The 16,748-nt window shown below is 35.9% G+C and overlaps 1 protein-coding gene across 2 annotated transcripts in view; it reads left to right on the forward strand.

Annotated features, from left to right (window-relative positions):
• The window catches only part of ube2e3 (ubiquitin-conjugating enzyme E2E 3 (UBC4/5 homolog, yeast)), a 29,609-nt gene extending 13,298 nt beyond the window's left edge, over positions 1–16,311 (forward strand). For both annotated transcript variants that reach the window (XM_034002134.3, XM_034002124.3), the window contains exons 4-6: positions 11,793–11,925; positions 14,192–14,339; positions 15,664–16,311. In XM_034002134.3, coding sequence (XP_033858025.1) covers positions 11,793–11,925; positions 14,192–14,339; positions 15,664–15,761 — 379 coding nt within the window. In that variant the 3' untranslated portion in view covers positions 15,762–16,311. The remainder of the gene's footprint in view (positions 1–11,792; positions 11,926–14,191; positions 14,340–15,663) is intronic.
• Positions 16,312–16,748: the final 437 nt, after the last annotated feature.

Here is a 16,748-nt window from a genome sequence, read left to right on the forward strand (position 1 = left end):
GATCATGTTTGCCACCTTTACTTTTAAGGTAAAGATATTGAATTGAAAAAACTACACACATCTGGGTGGTGATGTGCTTGCTTCAGTCTCATTTGTCCCTGCATTGTGACCCTTTGATTTTTTTTCTCTCTCGTAGTCTGTTCATGAATTTCACCCCTGCGTCCCTTGTTGAAATTCCTGTTATCAGAAGGACGCTACTACTATTGCATGCTAGCCACCTCAAACTCAGTTAGACCCTGTTCACACTCGCGATTTAAGGCGGCCCAGTGCTTTTCAGTTACATATGTGAACGCACAAAAGGCGCCTTAAACCGCAAATGTGAATGGGATTGCAGACCAAAATCTGAGGCAGCCCTGGGCCAACACAGTAGTGTGAACAGGGCCTTGCAGTACAGTACCTATTTACTGTCAGGAGAGATGAAAACTTAAATCGTTTGAGCCAATTCAACAAGGACTGCAAGCCAACAGTAATTGTTAAAACTCAGAATCCATAGAAGATGCAGTAGAGTAGGCTGCTTACTGAAAAGGCTTAGTGCATGTGATATGTAAGTAATGAATTCAACATCTCCCTCACGATGAAGAAGCGCTGCTTCATTTCGTTATCCAGTAGCAGCAACCTATGTAATAGTCCGATTTTAGGTTGTCGCAGTTTATAAAGGCAGCCAGAGTGACATTGTTTGCTTTGGTCAACAGCCAAACTTCGACAGAAGAGCATGGAATCCTTTTTAATTTACTTATTTTAATTTACAATCTTGAAGGTCTCTCATATGGGTGAGAAGTTTTGATTCCCCTGGAGAAGTGGAGAACTTTTTGTCTGGATTGGATTCCTTGGTGCTGGTGACATGTGCTAGAAAGTCTGTCCAACTGTTTCAACCTACTGTCTCTGAGAGACATGTAATGTTCCTTCTGCATTTGCAGCATGATCAATCGTGCTATCTTGGACTCAAAAGGGGACTGGTATTGTATAGTACTTGCTTGTTAATCAATGCCATAATTCTACAGGTCCTGTAACTTTATTTTCTGTTTTCTGCTTTAACAGTACCACTTCTTTTACTCTGAATGCAACCAGTTTATCTATAGTCTTGTTTATTAATAACACAACATTACTGGTAATATAACTCTGTTTGTTCTCGCTAAATTAGTAATCGTGTTATTTAAAAAAAAAAAAAGTTGAGTACTGTGTTCATGTTCTGTTAATATTACAATACTACAGGTCTTGTTATTTCTTTTGTGCTTTTGTTTTATTGTTATTTGTGCGATTCCAAAGCAGAGATTAGAGTTTTTTTTAAAAAAATTAATTACTTTTTTTAAAGATAATACTACAGCTCCCTTAATGCTCCTTTTTTGCTTTGGCTGTATTACTACCTGTGTTATTCTGGAGCAAAGGGAGCTGTTACGGCACTGTTGAAGTGACAAACGCAACATTTATAAGATATGTAATCTTCTCTAAGGTCATATAATTCCTTTCTTCATTGCGCTGCTTCACCTACTGTATTAGCTAAAAGGGATGGTTATCTTATACTTGCTATTTCATTTTTAGTGGGGTGCAGGTTTTTAATACTTGACGTTGCTTTGTGCTCGTCGCGGATGTTTGCAATAGCAGGGGGAATTTGGGAGGTGGGAGGTGGGAGGTGGGGGGGGGGGGGGGCAGTGGGGGTAGATATATGGGCCTTTGTTTTTTTTCTTGTGTGATCTTAAATGTCTTGGCACTTTTACATGCTTGGAAACTCTCAACTCATGCTGTGCCTGGGTTTGAATATTTTAGTTTCTGTCACTGTGCTCGGGGGTGATTTTGATAATGGCTAATATTCTGGTATTGTCTCTTAATGTTAGAGGGTTGAATTCGCCACATAAATGTGCACGGGTCCTGGATCTCCTGCACAGGTAAAATTAGTGATGTAGTGTTACTACAGGAGACACATTTAATGCCCAAGGATACACTCTGACTTCAAAATAATTGTTATAAACTAATTGTTGCTTCTGGGGATGGCTCACAAACAAAGGGAGTGTTAATACTGATGAAAAACTAGCAGATTGACTTTCTGCTGGGCCTCCATTCAAGGTAAACATGTGCCGTATGTTAGTATGTATGCACCCACCATATTTGACCCTGTGTTCTTTCCATGGCTTACCACAGAGTTATTGTCGTTGACAAAGTATGCGCTGGTTATTGGGGCTCATATGAACACATGCTTTGATTGTAGATAGATCCAACATTTGTATCACTAACGCACAAACTTGAGCCTCAAAATGAGGATCTAAATTTGATTGTTCTATGGCGTGCACAGAATCCAACTGCCAGGGACTATACATATTTTTCACCACACCATAAAACATTTTCAAGGATTGATTATATCCTTTCCTCCCCTGAGAAACTTTTCGGAGTGGAATGTAGTGTTTCTCCCTCGCTGTCTCTCAGATCATAATGCAATTTTAACTGTATTTAACTTATCTACTATTCAGGTCAAACCATCCAGGTGGAGGTTCAATACTACGCTTCTCCAGAACCATGCATTTCTCTCACAGCTTAAAACAAAACTGACAGAATTTATTAATATTAACAAGGATTTGGTGTCGGATCCAGCGCTGGTTTGGGCCGTGGTCAAAGGTTTTGTGCGTGACTGTATGGTTTGGTTTTCCTCTCATTTAAAGAAATCTAAACTGCATTTGATCTCCCAGTTAGAGCTGAGTTGCAGTAAACTGGAACAGGCTCTGAAATAGGGGTGGTTTAGAGTACTCAAAATAATTATAATTACTCAAGCACTAATTTATTACCCGAGTACTCAAAAATTTAAATAATATAATGCAAGTACAATATATTGCAGCGACCCGGTCAGTTCAGGTTGGCAGACACTTGTTTCATCTGGTCCTTTGCATTCACGTTATCTGTATTGTTCCAGGGTGGGACCATACCACTAGTTTTGGTAGTGTGGGTGTGTGTGTGAGCCTCTGTTGGGCGTGGACCATGTCATCTAGACGCCATTGCTCTAATTGTTCATTTAAATGGTGTTTCGACTGTGCAAATGTTTGATATGATGTGCTTGAATAAAATGTTTGAGTTGCTTCAGATAGTTGTCTTTCATTTTAATATTGATGTTGTTTAAAATGTACCGTCATAATGACTGCCGGCAGCGGTTTCAGGTATGAGTATAACCGCGGCGGTAATAGTGTTACCGTGGTAATTTTTGTGGCACATATGCAGAGTAATATTGTCTGGCATTAGGTTTGAGTACTCAAAATTTTTAAAGCTCGAATACTCGCACTAAATTACTCAATTCCCACCCTACTCTGAAATCTAACTGCAGTAGAGATGTCGAACTTAAATTTAAAGGCGGAATTGAACAACTTATTAAGACAGCGAGTTGAGTTTCTTACGCATATCACTAAACATAAGTATTATTTTGATGGCAATCTACTTGCTCTAACTTTAAAACGTCAGGAAAGTAGACTCAAATCCAATTGATTAACTGCCTTGTAAAGGGTCTTATTTCCAAGCCAAAAGATATTAACGAAATGTTTACAAGGTTTTTTGATAATTTGTACGCTTCCAAGAAACTGTCCTCTCCTGACTCATGTCAAGCTTTCTTGCAAAACTTGAACCTCCCCAATATCTCTCCAGAGGAGGCTGAGCAGCTGGACTCCCCAATTTCATTTGACGAATTGTATCAAGCTGTGAAATCTGTCCTGGAATTGATGGTTTACCAGTTGAGTTGTATTTAACATTGTGGCATATACTGGGCCCTATCTGGCTACACCATAAATTCTGCCCTTGCAAAAGGCTGCTTCCATCGAGATTGTAATACCGCGTTAATTACAGTGCTCCCAATACCAGCCAAGGAAGGACCTTCATGAATGTGTGAGCTATAATAAACACGGATATAAAAATGTATGCTTGAGTAACTACACTTTGTTTGGAGAAGGTTATTAATAGTCTAATTAAGCCTGATCAAACTGATTTTATTAAGGGTCGATTAGCTTCTGGTAATATTTGTCGCTTACTGCACGTTATTGCTGAAGCTGGGAAAATGAAATCACCCAGTGGGTATTATTTCTTGATGCTGAAAAAGCTTTTGATCATTTGGAATGGCAGTATTTATAGTGTGTTTTTTGAAGAGATTCGCTTTCAGTCCAAATTTTATTATTATTATTATTATTATTATTTATTTCTTAGCAGACGCCCTTATCCAGAGCGACTTACAACTGTTACAAGATATCACATTATACATTATTTCACATTATACAGATATTACATTATTTTACATACAAATACCCATTTATACAGTTGGGTTTTTACTGGAGCAATCTAGATAAAGTACCTTGCTCAAGGGTACAGCAGCAGTGTCCCCTGCTGGGGATTGAACCCACAACCCTCCGGTCAAGAGTCCAGAGCCCTAACCACTACTCCACACTGCTTATTTGATTCTATCTCATTTATACACTGATGACATGCTTTTATATGTGTCTGATTTGCAATGCGGTCTTCAGAATGTACTTAACATTTTTGAAGATTTTGGTGTAATATCGGGTTATAAAATTAACTGGTCAAAATCGATTTTAATTTTACTCAATGCTGAGGCAGGCAGAAGTAATATCCCTCCCATCATTCCGATTGCGCACTAAGTGACCTATCTGGGTATTGAGATACATCCCTCCATTTCTGCAATTGCCAAAAATAATTATACGAATGTACTTAAAAAAAAAAAGCAGATAGACATTACTACCAGCATCAGTTCCTGCCCGTATTGCCTGGATTAAAAATTAATATCCTCCCGCATATCCATTTTATTAGCTGCCTCTTTTGGGGAACTATTGGTTAAAATGCAACTCTTTGGTGAGAATGTTTGTCTGGAATGGCAAACTCCCTCGTATTAAATGGTCTGTATTACAACATAACAAGCCACAAGGCGGTTGGGCTTGCCCAAACTTTGTTATACCACTGGTCTTTTCAATTACGGGCACTAAGCTATTGGATTAACTCAGCTGTGCATTCTTCATGGAAAGAAATAGAGCAGGAATTAACATCACCCATTACACTACAAGATTTATTGTTCTCTGGTCTCACTTATAGAAAGTGCTGTCTGCTCTTTGGCCCCATAATTGCGTATAGTTCGCAAACAGTGTTAGATGATGTCGCAGGTCATGAGGCTATCCTAGAGTTCCAGGACCTTGTTTCTTATTTTAACATTCTCAATACTACTCTTTTCTTTTATTTTGTAAGATCTGCATTGAAAACATATGGGGTTTCTTGGGGCCCTAACTTAATTTGAACCTTGATACACCGTGCTGTGGGACTGTCTGGATGTGCAGAGTTTTTGGGAACAGGTAGCTGACACCCTTGCTTCTCTTATCGGGAGACATTTCCCACAGGACACTGCCTTCTTTCTCTTGAATGATGACTCCAGGTTTCCTCTTTCTGAGAAAGAACGCAAGCTGTGGTTGTCAGGCATGACGGCTGCAAAGAAAATGATTGTCCAGCGCTGGCTACCTCCTCATCAGCTCTCCAAGCGACATTGGCTGCAGCTGTTCTTAGACATTATTTTTCTGGGAAAGTCTTCAGCCAAAGTAAATGGAGCTAAAGCTGCCACCCTACTGATGTGGAGGGACTGCAAATACAATCAAGGACTTACTGTTATCTTGATATTTATTTATATATTCAATGACTTAATAATAATTTAAGGCCCATGTGAGGGAGGGGTGTGTGTGTGTGTGTTTGGGGGGAGGGGCGGGCGACGACAGTGTTTGCTCTCTTCAATACTTGCCTTTTTTATAAACTTGTTTAATAAAAATGTAATTACAAAACAAAAGAATACACGTTGTTAATGTACATGTAAGTGATGCTGCTTGTGATATATACAGTAAGCTTGCATTGCAGCAGCACCTTACTGCAGCCAACTAAAAGAACTGCAGTTGATATAGGCAAAACAAAGCTTTATTTAACAGTCACAGTTCCAAGCATGTGATTTGTAGTATTCACACATTGTCAAATGGTTTCTGTTAACAGAGAGGAAAAAAAAGAAAAAACAGTGTGTGAATGCCGCCTGACGGACCTTCGAAGGTTTAGAACTACCTTTTGAATTCCTGGGTAACGAACAAACCTTCAAACACAGCCCTAGTCTGACTCCGGAGTACTGTTACTGGAGTAACAGAAAAGCTTTCAGGTTGGACACCTTGAAACAGTTTTGTGTGGTGACTCCACTCCACTAGCATGTAGGGCTCTCTTTGGACAATGATTAGAAGAGGAGCAGTATTCTGTGTTCTGTGAACTCAAGGAAGTATCTGCCTGCTTGTGAACAGATCTCAAACAGGTGTGCAGTTATTTTCAGCATTTCACATGGGATCTGCACCAAGTTCTCAAATTCAGTGTCTGTATTCTGTGCCACACACACCCCGACGCTGTTCTCCTTTTCAGACTGGTTTCTTGTACTACTGGTTCTTCAAGTCCACAAATTAAATGATGCATATTTTTCTAACCCTGAAAGACAAGATGGCCCACTCCAAGTAAAAATCCCAACACAGTATTTTACTCCATCATTAGTTTTGTACTGTAAACACACTTAAAACAATTTCAAAATAAGAACATTGTATGTGTAGTATGCAGACTATGTAATGTTGGTGGAACAAAAGCTAATTGGGAACTTCTTTCTATAAATTGACAATTGCAGTAAATGGAAATCTGCTGATCTGAATTAGAAACATTCTGCAAGTTTTGTTTTAAGTGATAGTGCTGACAGCAGATCTGTTTACTTGCCTCAGCTCCCTGAAGACAGTTGCATTCCATCTCCCAAGTGTTTGATTTACCTTGATAAGCAGAATGATTCTGACCTTGTACAGCTTATCCTTCTCCATCAACTTTCCGTCTGAGCAGTCATAACACCACTCTGCTTTAAAAAAAAAAAAAAAAAAAAAAAGCTGTGAAGTTCACTAACTGCTTCAGCAAAATATAACAACCGTGTTGATCAGTACAAGGTACAGTTCATTTCAAAAGAATTGTACTGCAGTTTAAATAACACACACACCATTTCCTTTATATACTGTATTTATGAAATTTGTTTTAAAACTATTAATACTACATGAGTGTCACCACTGTACAGTAATCATGCATTGTTATGTTTACAGTAGCTGTCAGTGTCAGCCATTAGGCTAGATTGAAATCTACAGTAAATCTATCAACCAAACTAGGGAAGAAATGTGTGATCTAGCCTTTTTTTACTAAAAGTTTCTGTAGGTACTGCAGTGCAATGAATTATTTTGTTTTTGTAATTGTATTATAAGAATTAGGGAACATTTCCTGATGGATTATAATTTTGTGTAAAAGCAAATTTACAAATACAATTGTGACACCCTAAAACTAGCAACTTAACTGCAATTGTAGGAAGGAGATGTTCATTATCTGATTTTGTTTTTTGATACGCTTGCATTAATTATTCCATAATAACATAAGAAAACTCGAGCAATTACAGAGCTTGCCCGGTTCTTAGTCCTGGAGCTGAGCCATAAAGGATCCTAACAATTCAGCATCAACAACATGGCTACAGTAGGTAACCCATACCCTCGCCACTCTGAGAAAAGATGTGTTCTGCCCTTTTGTTCTAAGTCTATCTCCGCTTCATTTCAGACTGTGTCCTCTGGTCCTGGTTTCAAAATACAGTACTAGGAACTGGGCGAGCTCTGTAATTTCTCTAGTGTTCTTATGGTTGTTATGGAATAATGCATTCTAGTATAGCATTAATTAATACCTTCTTGTAACAAATTTCAATTTTTGCATGGAGACTTGTTACAAGAATGTAAGAACTATGTACTAGTGATGTGCAGTTTCACACAACAGGAGAAAATAATTTAGGGTCACTGGTTTTTATAATGTTTCAACTTTCACAGGGAAGTGTACTGTAAACAAAGCTATAATCTGTTTTTTGTATTGATGAATTGAGATTTTCTATATTTAACACATGGGGAAAGGATGGTATGTGTTGCATCTCAAATAATGTTGCTTACCAAAGGTCCTTGTCCAGTAGCTCAATATCTTCAAGGTGTAGGCAGACGGTGTAATTCAGTTAAATGTGATACTTGTGATTCAGTAATCCATTGTCTTTTGATTAAATTTACGGTAAGAGGGATTAGCTCCAAACTACAGTATTTCCACGAGTTGTATACAGTGCATGTGTGGCATTGTAATCAACATGGATTGCACTGCAGTAACTGATGCTGATAACATTGATTCATGGGAACTGCAGTGTTAATGTTTACACTATCTAAGACATGTATTCTAACAGTAGTTACAGTAAATCAATAGTTATATTACCTGCAGTCATTGATCAGTAGAGACAAAGTGAATTGTTACAACAAAAAACACATTTAAAAAAAACTCATTGTCTTTTTGTAGTCCACAAACCTTGTACTATATACTGTACATTAAGTTAATATGTGCTGTAAATACAAATGATAGTAAAATGTGGCACTTATTTCAAAATAACGAAACACTGAAATTGTAAAAGCTTCTGTTCGAATTCCTCAGGAATCTACACTAATGACTCTTTGTTGAAAATGGTTGCTTGTATGTCATTGATGATTTGAGGCTGGGCAGTAACGTTTTGGTTCGTTGTTTCTCGGGCAGTCAGTCACGTTCCTATTGAGTATTCAGACATTCAAGGCCTTTTTTTATTATTATTTATTTATTTATAATTCAAAGGAATATGGTATTTGTATAATGTTCTACAATGTGACGATTGATGGCTCTAATGCAGTTTTTTCATATTTCTTGGATTTTTACATATTTAAGTTGTATGTGGTAAAATTAAAATTCTGTCCATTGCTGTCTATACAGTACATTTTTTTTTATTTCTTAAAAGGTTTAATACAAACTGGAAATCATGTCTTAGTTTTAGACTGCTTGTACTATACTACTGTAGACCTTGTAGCAACTATTAGAATATTGTCTCAACCATTGATCCTATAATGCAGTAATCCTGCTCTAAGTCCAGGGTAGTATATTTGATAAATAAGGGGTTATCTTGCAGTAAAAAAATATATACTTGCCATGTACAGTATCTCTGGCTGACATTTTTGGGATAATAGTGCTGCTTGATGGAGGTGTATTTTGAGCAAATGTTAGACCCTGTATTGTAGAAGTGCAGTGCATTTATCACTCTTTAAAAAAAAAAAAAAAAAAAAAGCTGAACGTGACATTTTCAGAGATGGATTGTAATATAGACATTTATCTAATATTAGTGTAATTACAGAGTAGACTCTTGACTTCCCTCAAATTGTAGGATAAAGAGGCCGGGTCATATTCTGTCATTTGATTATGGACTTGTTTGCCAGCAAGAGGGAAATCACCCAATACATGTCTTTTGATACAATGCAAGTTTAGAGGTAATCATTTATAAATAGCTGGTTTTACAATTCGGGATAAAATATTTACTGCTAACAAAACCTTAGTGTTTCCTTTTGACTGCTGTAGTGAATGAATAATTTCTTACCTGCAGTAGTGTTTTTTTTTTTTTTTTTTTTTTTAAACCTTACAACAGTCTCATAAATGACAAACTGCTTTGCAACAATATCCATTCCACTAAAGGTGAACATTAAAAATGCATATGAGAGTGGACAGTAACTGCTGCAGGACAGGAGTGTCCGCCCTACCACATATGGATATTGGATGTTTTTGTGTTAAAGTCATTGTGATCCCAGCAACACACAACCTCACAAGTCTCTAACACAAATATTTGAGTACATTGCTCATTAAAAGTTAATCACATTACTTGACCCAATCTTGCTATTTTCTAATTTGTGGTTCATCAGTTAATGAAACACACATTTTGTGATTCATTAATTTTAAATTATTGTACGGCACTGCTATAATTATAGCAGCTAACAAACAACAACAGTGATAAAGAGAACTTGAGGGCTTTTGTCATTTTATGCCGTTTATGATTGAGAACCTCAATCATAAACGATTCCATTTTATCAGCACTTTTGTGACCCAGTCAAGACTGCGTCATAATGTAAAGTACTATAAAAAATTATTCTAAGGATGTTTACTAATAAAGTAAGCTATAATGTTCTGTGGGTATGAGTAGTTTATAAGCAATATAAAATACTGATTAAACACAGTACTAAAAATTTCAGCGTCGAGAGACAAGAGAAAGCTGCTTTATGTTGAACAGGACTGATCCAACTGGAATACTGTATTTGTGAATTTGCCTTTGTTTATCTTCAACTCTTTCCACACTGCAGTCATTTATAAAATACCCAATTTAAATTTAGGAATAATAACTTCCACTTTTACTATATGCAATGTATTATGGTACAGTAGTAGAAATCATTTGGTAACTGCTTTCTTATTTTATTATTGTCTTTGTATTTTAGCCTTTATGAGTTTGCTAAATTCTGTTTACATTTAGAAACTGAAAATATTGATGGGAAGTACCAGTAGAAGCTAAGTGTGGTTAATGCTATGCATGGTTTTCCTGGACTTCTTAAATAAAGTTTTTAATATTAATGTACGTCTTGTCACCAAAATCACATCCTTCTGCATGCACACTGTACATACTGCTTACATAATTCAATTTTATTAGCAGGTAAATGTGAGATGCATTAAGCAGGAATAAATGTGAGATGACACGATTAACATCACAGTTACATAATTTGAATAGCAATCTCTGAATGATGGTTAGAGCCCCAGAGTGTGACATTAATAATGTCATAGAGCAGCATTAATACCTTAAGGCAACAATGTTGTTAAACCAAAACAATGGCGGTGTTTGAATCTTTTGAACAGTGTGTTTAAGTACTGTAGACTTCCCTTTTCTCTTGAGTTAAAGTATACTCTACCACCTTTTAGGTGATGCATATCGGATTCATTTTATTACCATAGTTTAGGAGATGAAAGAAATCCTTGCCGTAACAACAGGAAATAACAACGTAAGTGGTTTCAGGATGTGTCACCCTGCTGTTCTTTTCAGACAAGTCCACTATTTATAAAAGATAATTGCCTGTTAGGCCAGTGGGTGAGCAGAGTACCAAATGGAGCACAGTTGCCTAAATTATTTAGTGTCTAACACTTATTTACAGCCTTCTTGGATATGCTATATATGCTAATAAGAAATGCAATGTAAGGACTTGGCATCAGTCATGCTTTCTGACATACTTTACCTGCACTTCAATAACACAGTGTAGTGAAATATTGGCGTGTTGCTGTATTTAGAGAGATACAGTTCTTATCAAGTAGTTGAAATAGGAATGACATGACAGGAATGCTGCTTTGGTAAGCCTCTTGGATAAAGCTTGCGCCTAACAAAGCCAATGAAAAGTGTGATGAGAATCATTGGGGTGTGATGTACAGTACCTGATGGTTGTTACTAAAAAAAGTACTACATATTGGCAACATATTCAATAATTTTCCCCCTTCAAAACCTGGCAAATCATGTGTGAGTATACAGTTGAGAGGCTCAAGTCTCGCAGTATAAAATGCAGGTTTTATTAATTTCTAACTGTTTTTGTAATGTAGTTGGACAACTGGCTTTTGTGATCTACACTGTTTTGTATGTATGTACTGTATGATGACAAGTAGAAAATACCTGAATACATTTTTTTAAACATTTGAAACCCTATCTGTAAGGTAGCTTATATGAAAGTATATACAGTATGTATTCTGTATGCTGAGTCCGTGCGTCTGTTTGAAACCAGTCCCATTTCTTTATCTTTTTACTGTAAGTACAAATACTGTATAAGTGCACTGAAAGTTTTATAACCGTTGATGATGAAGTATTCTCTCCTTTTTTTTTTTTTTTTTTTTAGTGCTGGTCCAAAAGGAGATAATATATACGAATGGCGGTCTACCATCCTAGGGCCCCCAGGTTCAGTGTATGAAGGAGGAGTTTTCTTTCTGGATATTACTTTTTCCTCAGACTACCCCTTTAAACCACCAAAGGTAAGTACAGAAGTGTCTCCCAACTGTACTGTATTTTAATAAGCCACATATTTGTATAGTGTGCAGCTTTGAGTTTGGGTTCCTGTTTTCACACTGTCAGTAGTTTCATTTACACATGTTATTTTATGCTGTAATTTTGTTTGCAAGCCATTGTTAATATATGATTTAATGATTTGATGCAAGAAGAGATGCAACACCATAATAATAGATTGTAGATCAAATTTCCATTATTTTTTATTTATTATTTAAAAAGAACAAAGTTAAAAACAAAGCAACATTTCAGCCAGGCGGCTGTAGTGAATAGACAAAGCCAACACCATTAAATACAGTAACACATAACCCTCAATTAGTTAATTAGTGATTCAATCATTAAAAATGAATTAGTCATCGTGATGTTTGCAAAACAATACTATTAAGATACAATACAGATATAATCATACATTTCAACATTACCTTATTCAAACTGTAATTTAATTCTATTTTCCAAACATTTTAAAATATGATTTAACTAAATTAGAAGTGTTCTTTTGTAACTGATGTGTTTTGCTGTGAATAACTAATTGAAAACACAGATGATGATAATCCTTGTGTTTCCAGTATATATTTATCACCTTGACAGTTTCAGAAGGAGTCCCCCACACCATTCCAATTTAATTAGATGCTGATTTTGACATGCAGTTTTGGGGAATACTTTATCCCTGAGCTTTGTAGTTGTTGGATGAATTAATGTATCAATATTCATTTAAATTTACACTTTTAAACAAACCAGATTAGGAGGTGTCATATCAAATTAAACTGTAATAGCCAAATCCTAATATTGTAAATGAGTTTATAAGACATCCAGGAATGTAATACTCTATAAAGTGTTAAGGAGACATTCATGTTTTGTCTATTTATTGTACTGTAATAACTATAATATGTGTACACGTATAGTGTATTCTGATTTTTAGTTTAACTACATATGTTTTAGATCATTAAAAATAATAATAAACTACCAGTGTATAAATTTACAACAGAAAAGCATTAAAAAAAAAATGCACACATAGTAAATTTAAGAAATGGATACTTTATGTTCCTGCTTATAGCATCATTGACTTTTACCTGAATGTAATAAAAACGGGGGAAAAAATGCTTATTTTCTTTCATAGTTGGTCCCTGATATGAAGGAAGTTTTTCAGCAGAAATTACATACTAAACATGCAGTAGCGCTTTCTAAATTCTGCTTAAACATCATTTGTTTCTAAATTGCAGCCTTCTCTGAATTAAGAAAACTCTTCTTTGTCATGCATGTATTTACTGTTGTCTGCCTCTGCTCACAGTGATTTGTCTTTTAAAAAAGCATTAATCTTAATTATCACACCATTGTGTGCAACTGTTACAGACTGCTGTATATTGGCTGCTTCTTAAAAACCATGGGAGTTCAGTTGTCTTGTTTGTAGCTATATATATATACCAGTAAGCAGTAAGAATGAGACAGGACAGGAGACAACACCCCCCTTTATCCTCCAAAGCTGTAAAAGCATGACCCCGTGACTAAACTTACAGCTTTAAGAACTTGATTTCCCTGGTCACTGTGCAACATCTCATTTGCTGTTAAAAACAGGGTTTAAGCAGGATTAAAGCTGAGTGGGAAGGAGGCACTTGGAGGTTATTATTATTATTATTATTATTATTATTATTATTTATTTCTTGGCAGACGCCCTTATCCAAGACGACTTACAATTGTTACAAGTTAAGAGATGAGTCCATGTTTACAGCAAGTCAGTGGGTGAACTGGGATTCAAGCCCAGGATTTTCTGGCTCCCAACCTCTAGCCCAAATTGTGTCTCTCGCTTGATGTTATCAAATTGTGTTGGTCGTTTTTTTAAACCTTTTTTGGTGTCATGAAACCAAAACAACAAACAATCAAAATGAGTCCAAACCTGACTTTAATAAAAAGAAAAATCTGATACAAAAATCGAAGTCATACAACTATACACGTAGACAAGTGTTTTGACTAATTCATCTTATTTGCAATATAGTTTTACCTTGGAATTTCTAGATGACTGTTTTGAAGTTACAGATGAATAATTTGGGCCACCTACATTACTGTATAATGCAACTTAGAACATATGAAGTAGGTACCTAATTGGAAAGGGGCATGGTCTGTCCAGCAGTGTAAACTGTGAACTTAGTGAATTACGTATTGGTTTCTTCCCCAGTATAAAGGCTGTCATAGGATTCCCCCAAAATTCTGTTCTACACAAACTGGTCTGTTTTTCTTCAGGTCACTTTCCGCACTCGGATTTATCACTGCAATATCAACAGTCAGGGAGTCATCTGCCTGGATATTCTGAAAGACAACTGGAGCCCAGCTCTGACTATCTCAAAGGTCCTCTTGTCTATCTGTTCCCTCCTGACGGATTGCAATCCTGGTGAGCAAATCATAATAATCTGTGAAGCATAACTGTGTGAATTGTTTATCTGGCAGCACTTTTATTTATTGCTGCATCAAGCGGGGGTTTCCCGGTGTCTTCATTAACATAAAACAGGTACCATGTGTCAAGTATATAAATCCTCATAGTTGTTTTAAAACGTACAGAATTTATGTTGCAGTTGAAACAAAAGACTTGTGCATGAAAAAAACATTTTCCAAATACACTGTACAGTAAACCTATGAATTCAATTACAATTCCGCTGTCCTTAACAGAAATTTTTAAAAGTATCAAATAACTAAAGGTGTTATCATTAAATAATTGCACACAGTTGTCATAGTTCATTTTAAAAGCCTTCATAAGGATAGCGGCACCATAATTTAAATGTAATCCTAGGGTAAGTGTATACTTACTAAGGCATTTTCTCTTTGACATCTAAATTACTGTAATTACAAATTGCAGTACAGTGAAGCGTTTCTCCTTGTATGATTTGGCTCCCCCTACTGGTCACAAAAAATAGTTAATAATCTTTTGGTTAGCTTGTTTTGTCCCAGTGGATATCATCTGTTACAAGTTCATTGCTTTTTAATGAGACTATAATTATTGTGTTTGTATAACTGACTGACTGAAGATCATATTTGTTTATTTTCGTGTGGCTTCCTCAAGGTGTGCACATATTTACGTTGGATGTATTTTTATGTCAGACTAGAATGAAGCGCTGTGTCTTTTTACAATATAAAGTAGGGATAATTCCTTCAGGATTAAACCAGTATAATGTCAGTATCATTTTCAGATAATGCTTTGCATCAATCTGAAAATGTAGGCCAATACAGTTGGGTGGGGGGACTAATAAAAATAATAATTACTATAAAATGAAAGGAAATCCATTGACCTGCTCCTGTGAGGATCGTCTTGGATGTAATAAACAGTGAAAGCTTGTATTTGTATGTATTACAGGATCAATCAGCTATTTGTAACCAGAAGACCATTTATGGGCTAAATGGCCTCCTCTCATTTGTAACTTTTCTTTTGTTCTTGGAGAGCAGTGTGGAATGGGTTACCAAACCATGTTGTTAGAGGCATGTATGTCACAGGAATTGAAAAAGTGTGGTTTAATGTGTAGAACTGCAAATAAAAAATACAATAAAAAAAAAATACTGGATAAATGTTTGCTGGTACACTGTGCATCTGATCATGCAGTTCTCATGACATGTAATGTTATGAGAATCTAGAGAACAAAATGATCTAATTTTTACGAGGTGAAGCACAGTAAAAGCTTCTACAAATGTCTATTGTGGTTTTTTTTTTGTTTGTTTTTTTCCAGCGGATCCTTTGGTTGGAAGTATAGCCACTCAGTATTTGACCAACAGAGCAGAGCATGACAGGATAGCCAGGCAGTGGACCAAGAGATATGCTACATAAATAACAGGACCTCTTGTGCAGTGTGAAGAATCAGGAGGCAACTTTACAACATGCAACAAATCTTTATAGCCTTTACAATACGGACTTCTGTGTATATGTTATATTGGTTCTACTCTCTGCTTTTATCCTATGAAGACTGGGAGGAGATCCTGAAAAGGTAAATGCTGTCGGAGTAGAATTTTGTAGCTGTAGATTTTAGTTATGTTTAAATGCCTACTTGCAAGTCTTGCTTCTTTGGGATATCAAAATGTATTTTGTGATGTAATAAGGAAAATATTCCTAAAGTCAACCAAATATTATGGTGTATTTTAGCCTAATCCAATATCTGTTTGAAGTTAAATAAAAAAATAAAAAATAGCTGTAGATTATTAGGAATTATGTCATTTATATTAAACCCAAATCCATTTCCAGTTATGTGGTACATGCTGTTGTGAACTCTGTTTTACCTTTGTCAATTTGTAAGAGATTTCATTTAACCTTTTGTAGCTCAAAAAATTATGAGCAACCACTGTAACATCCCGAAACACAATAAACTTGTTCTGCAGGGTCATGTGTTGTTACTATACTTAAGATATACAGTAGATATTGACATTTAAACATTAATTGAACATAATGATCATTTGAAACTAATTGTTTTTGATAATACAGCAACTACTAGAGTTGAATTGTGTATCTTATTAAAATGATATATGATATTTAACTGTTACAGGAAATAAATACGTTAAAGTAGCTTTTTAACTGAAACATGTATGGCTTGTGGTTGTAAAGCGACATTTCATTTCCTATACTTCTTTGACATCCCCCCCCCCCCCCCCCCCTCCCGTGCCATTGCTTGCACCCCTTAGGTCAAAATAGGAAATAAGTGTTTTAAAAACGTCTTTATTTTCTGGCAATTTATAACCTAGTTCTCCTGTACTCAGGATTTTATTTATGTAAAAGGCCAAAATAAATATACATTTTTATTCCCTTGAATTGCTTATAACTGTA

Source organism: Acipenser ruthenus, chromosome 10, assembly GCF_902713425.1.
Source record: "Acipenser ruthenus chromosome 10, fAciRut3.2 maternal haplotype, whole genome shotgun sequence".
In the NCBI taxonomy this organism is placed as follows: Eukaryota; Metazoa; Chordata; class Actinopteri; order Acipenseriformes; family Acipenseridae; genus Acipenser; species Acipenser ruthenus.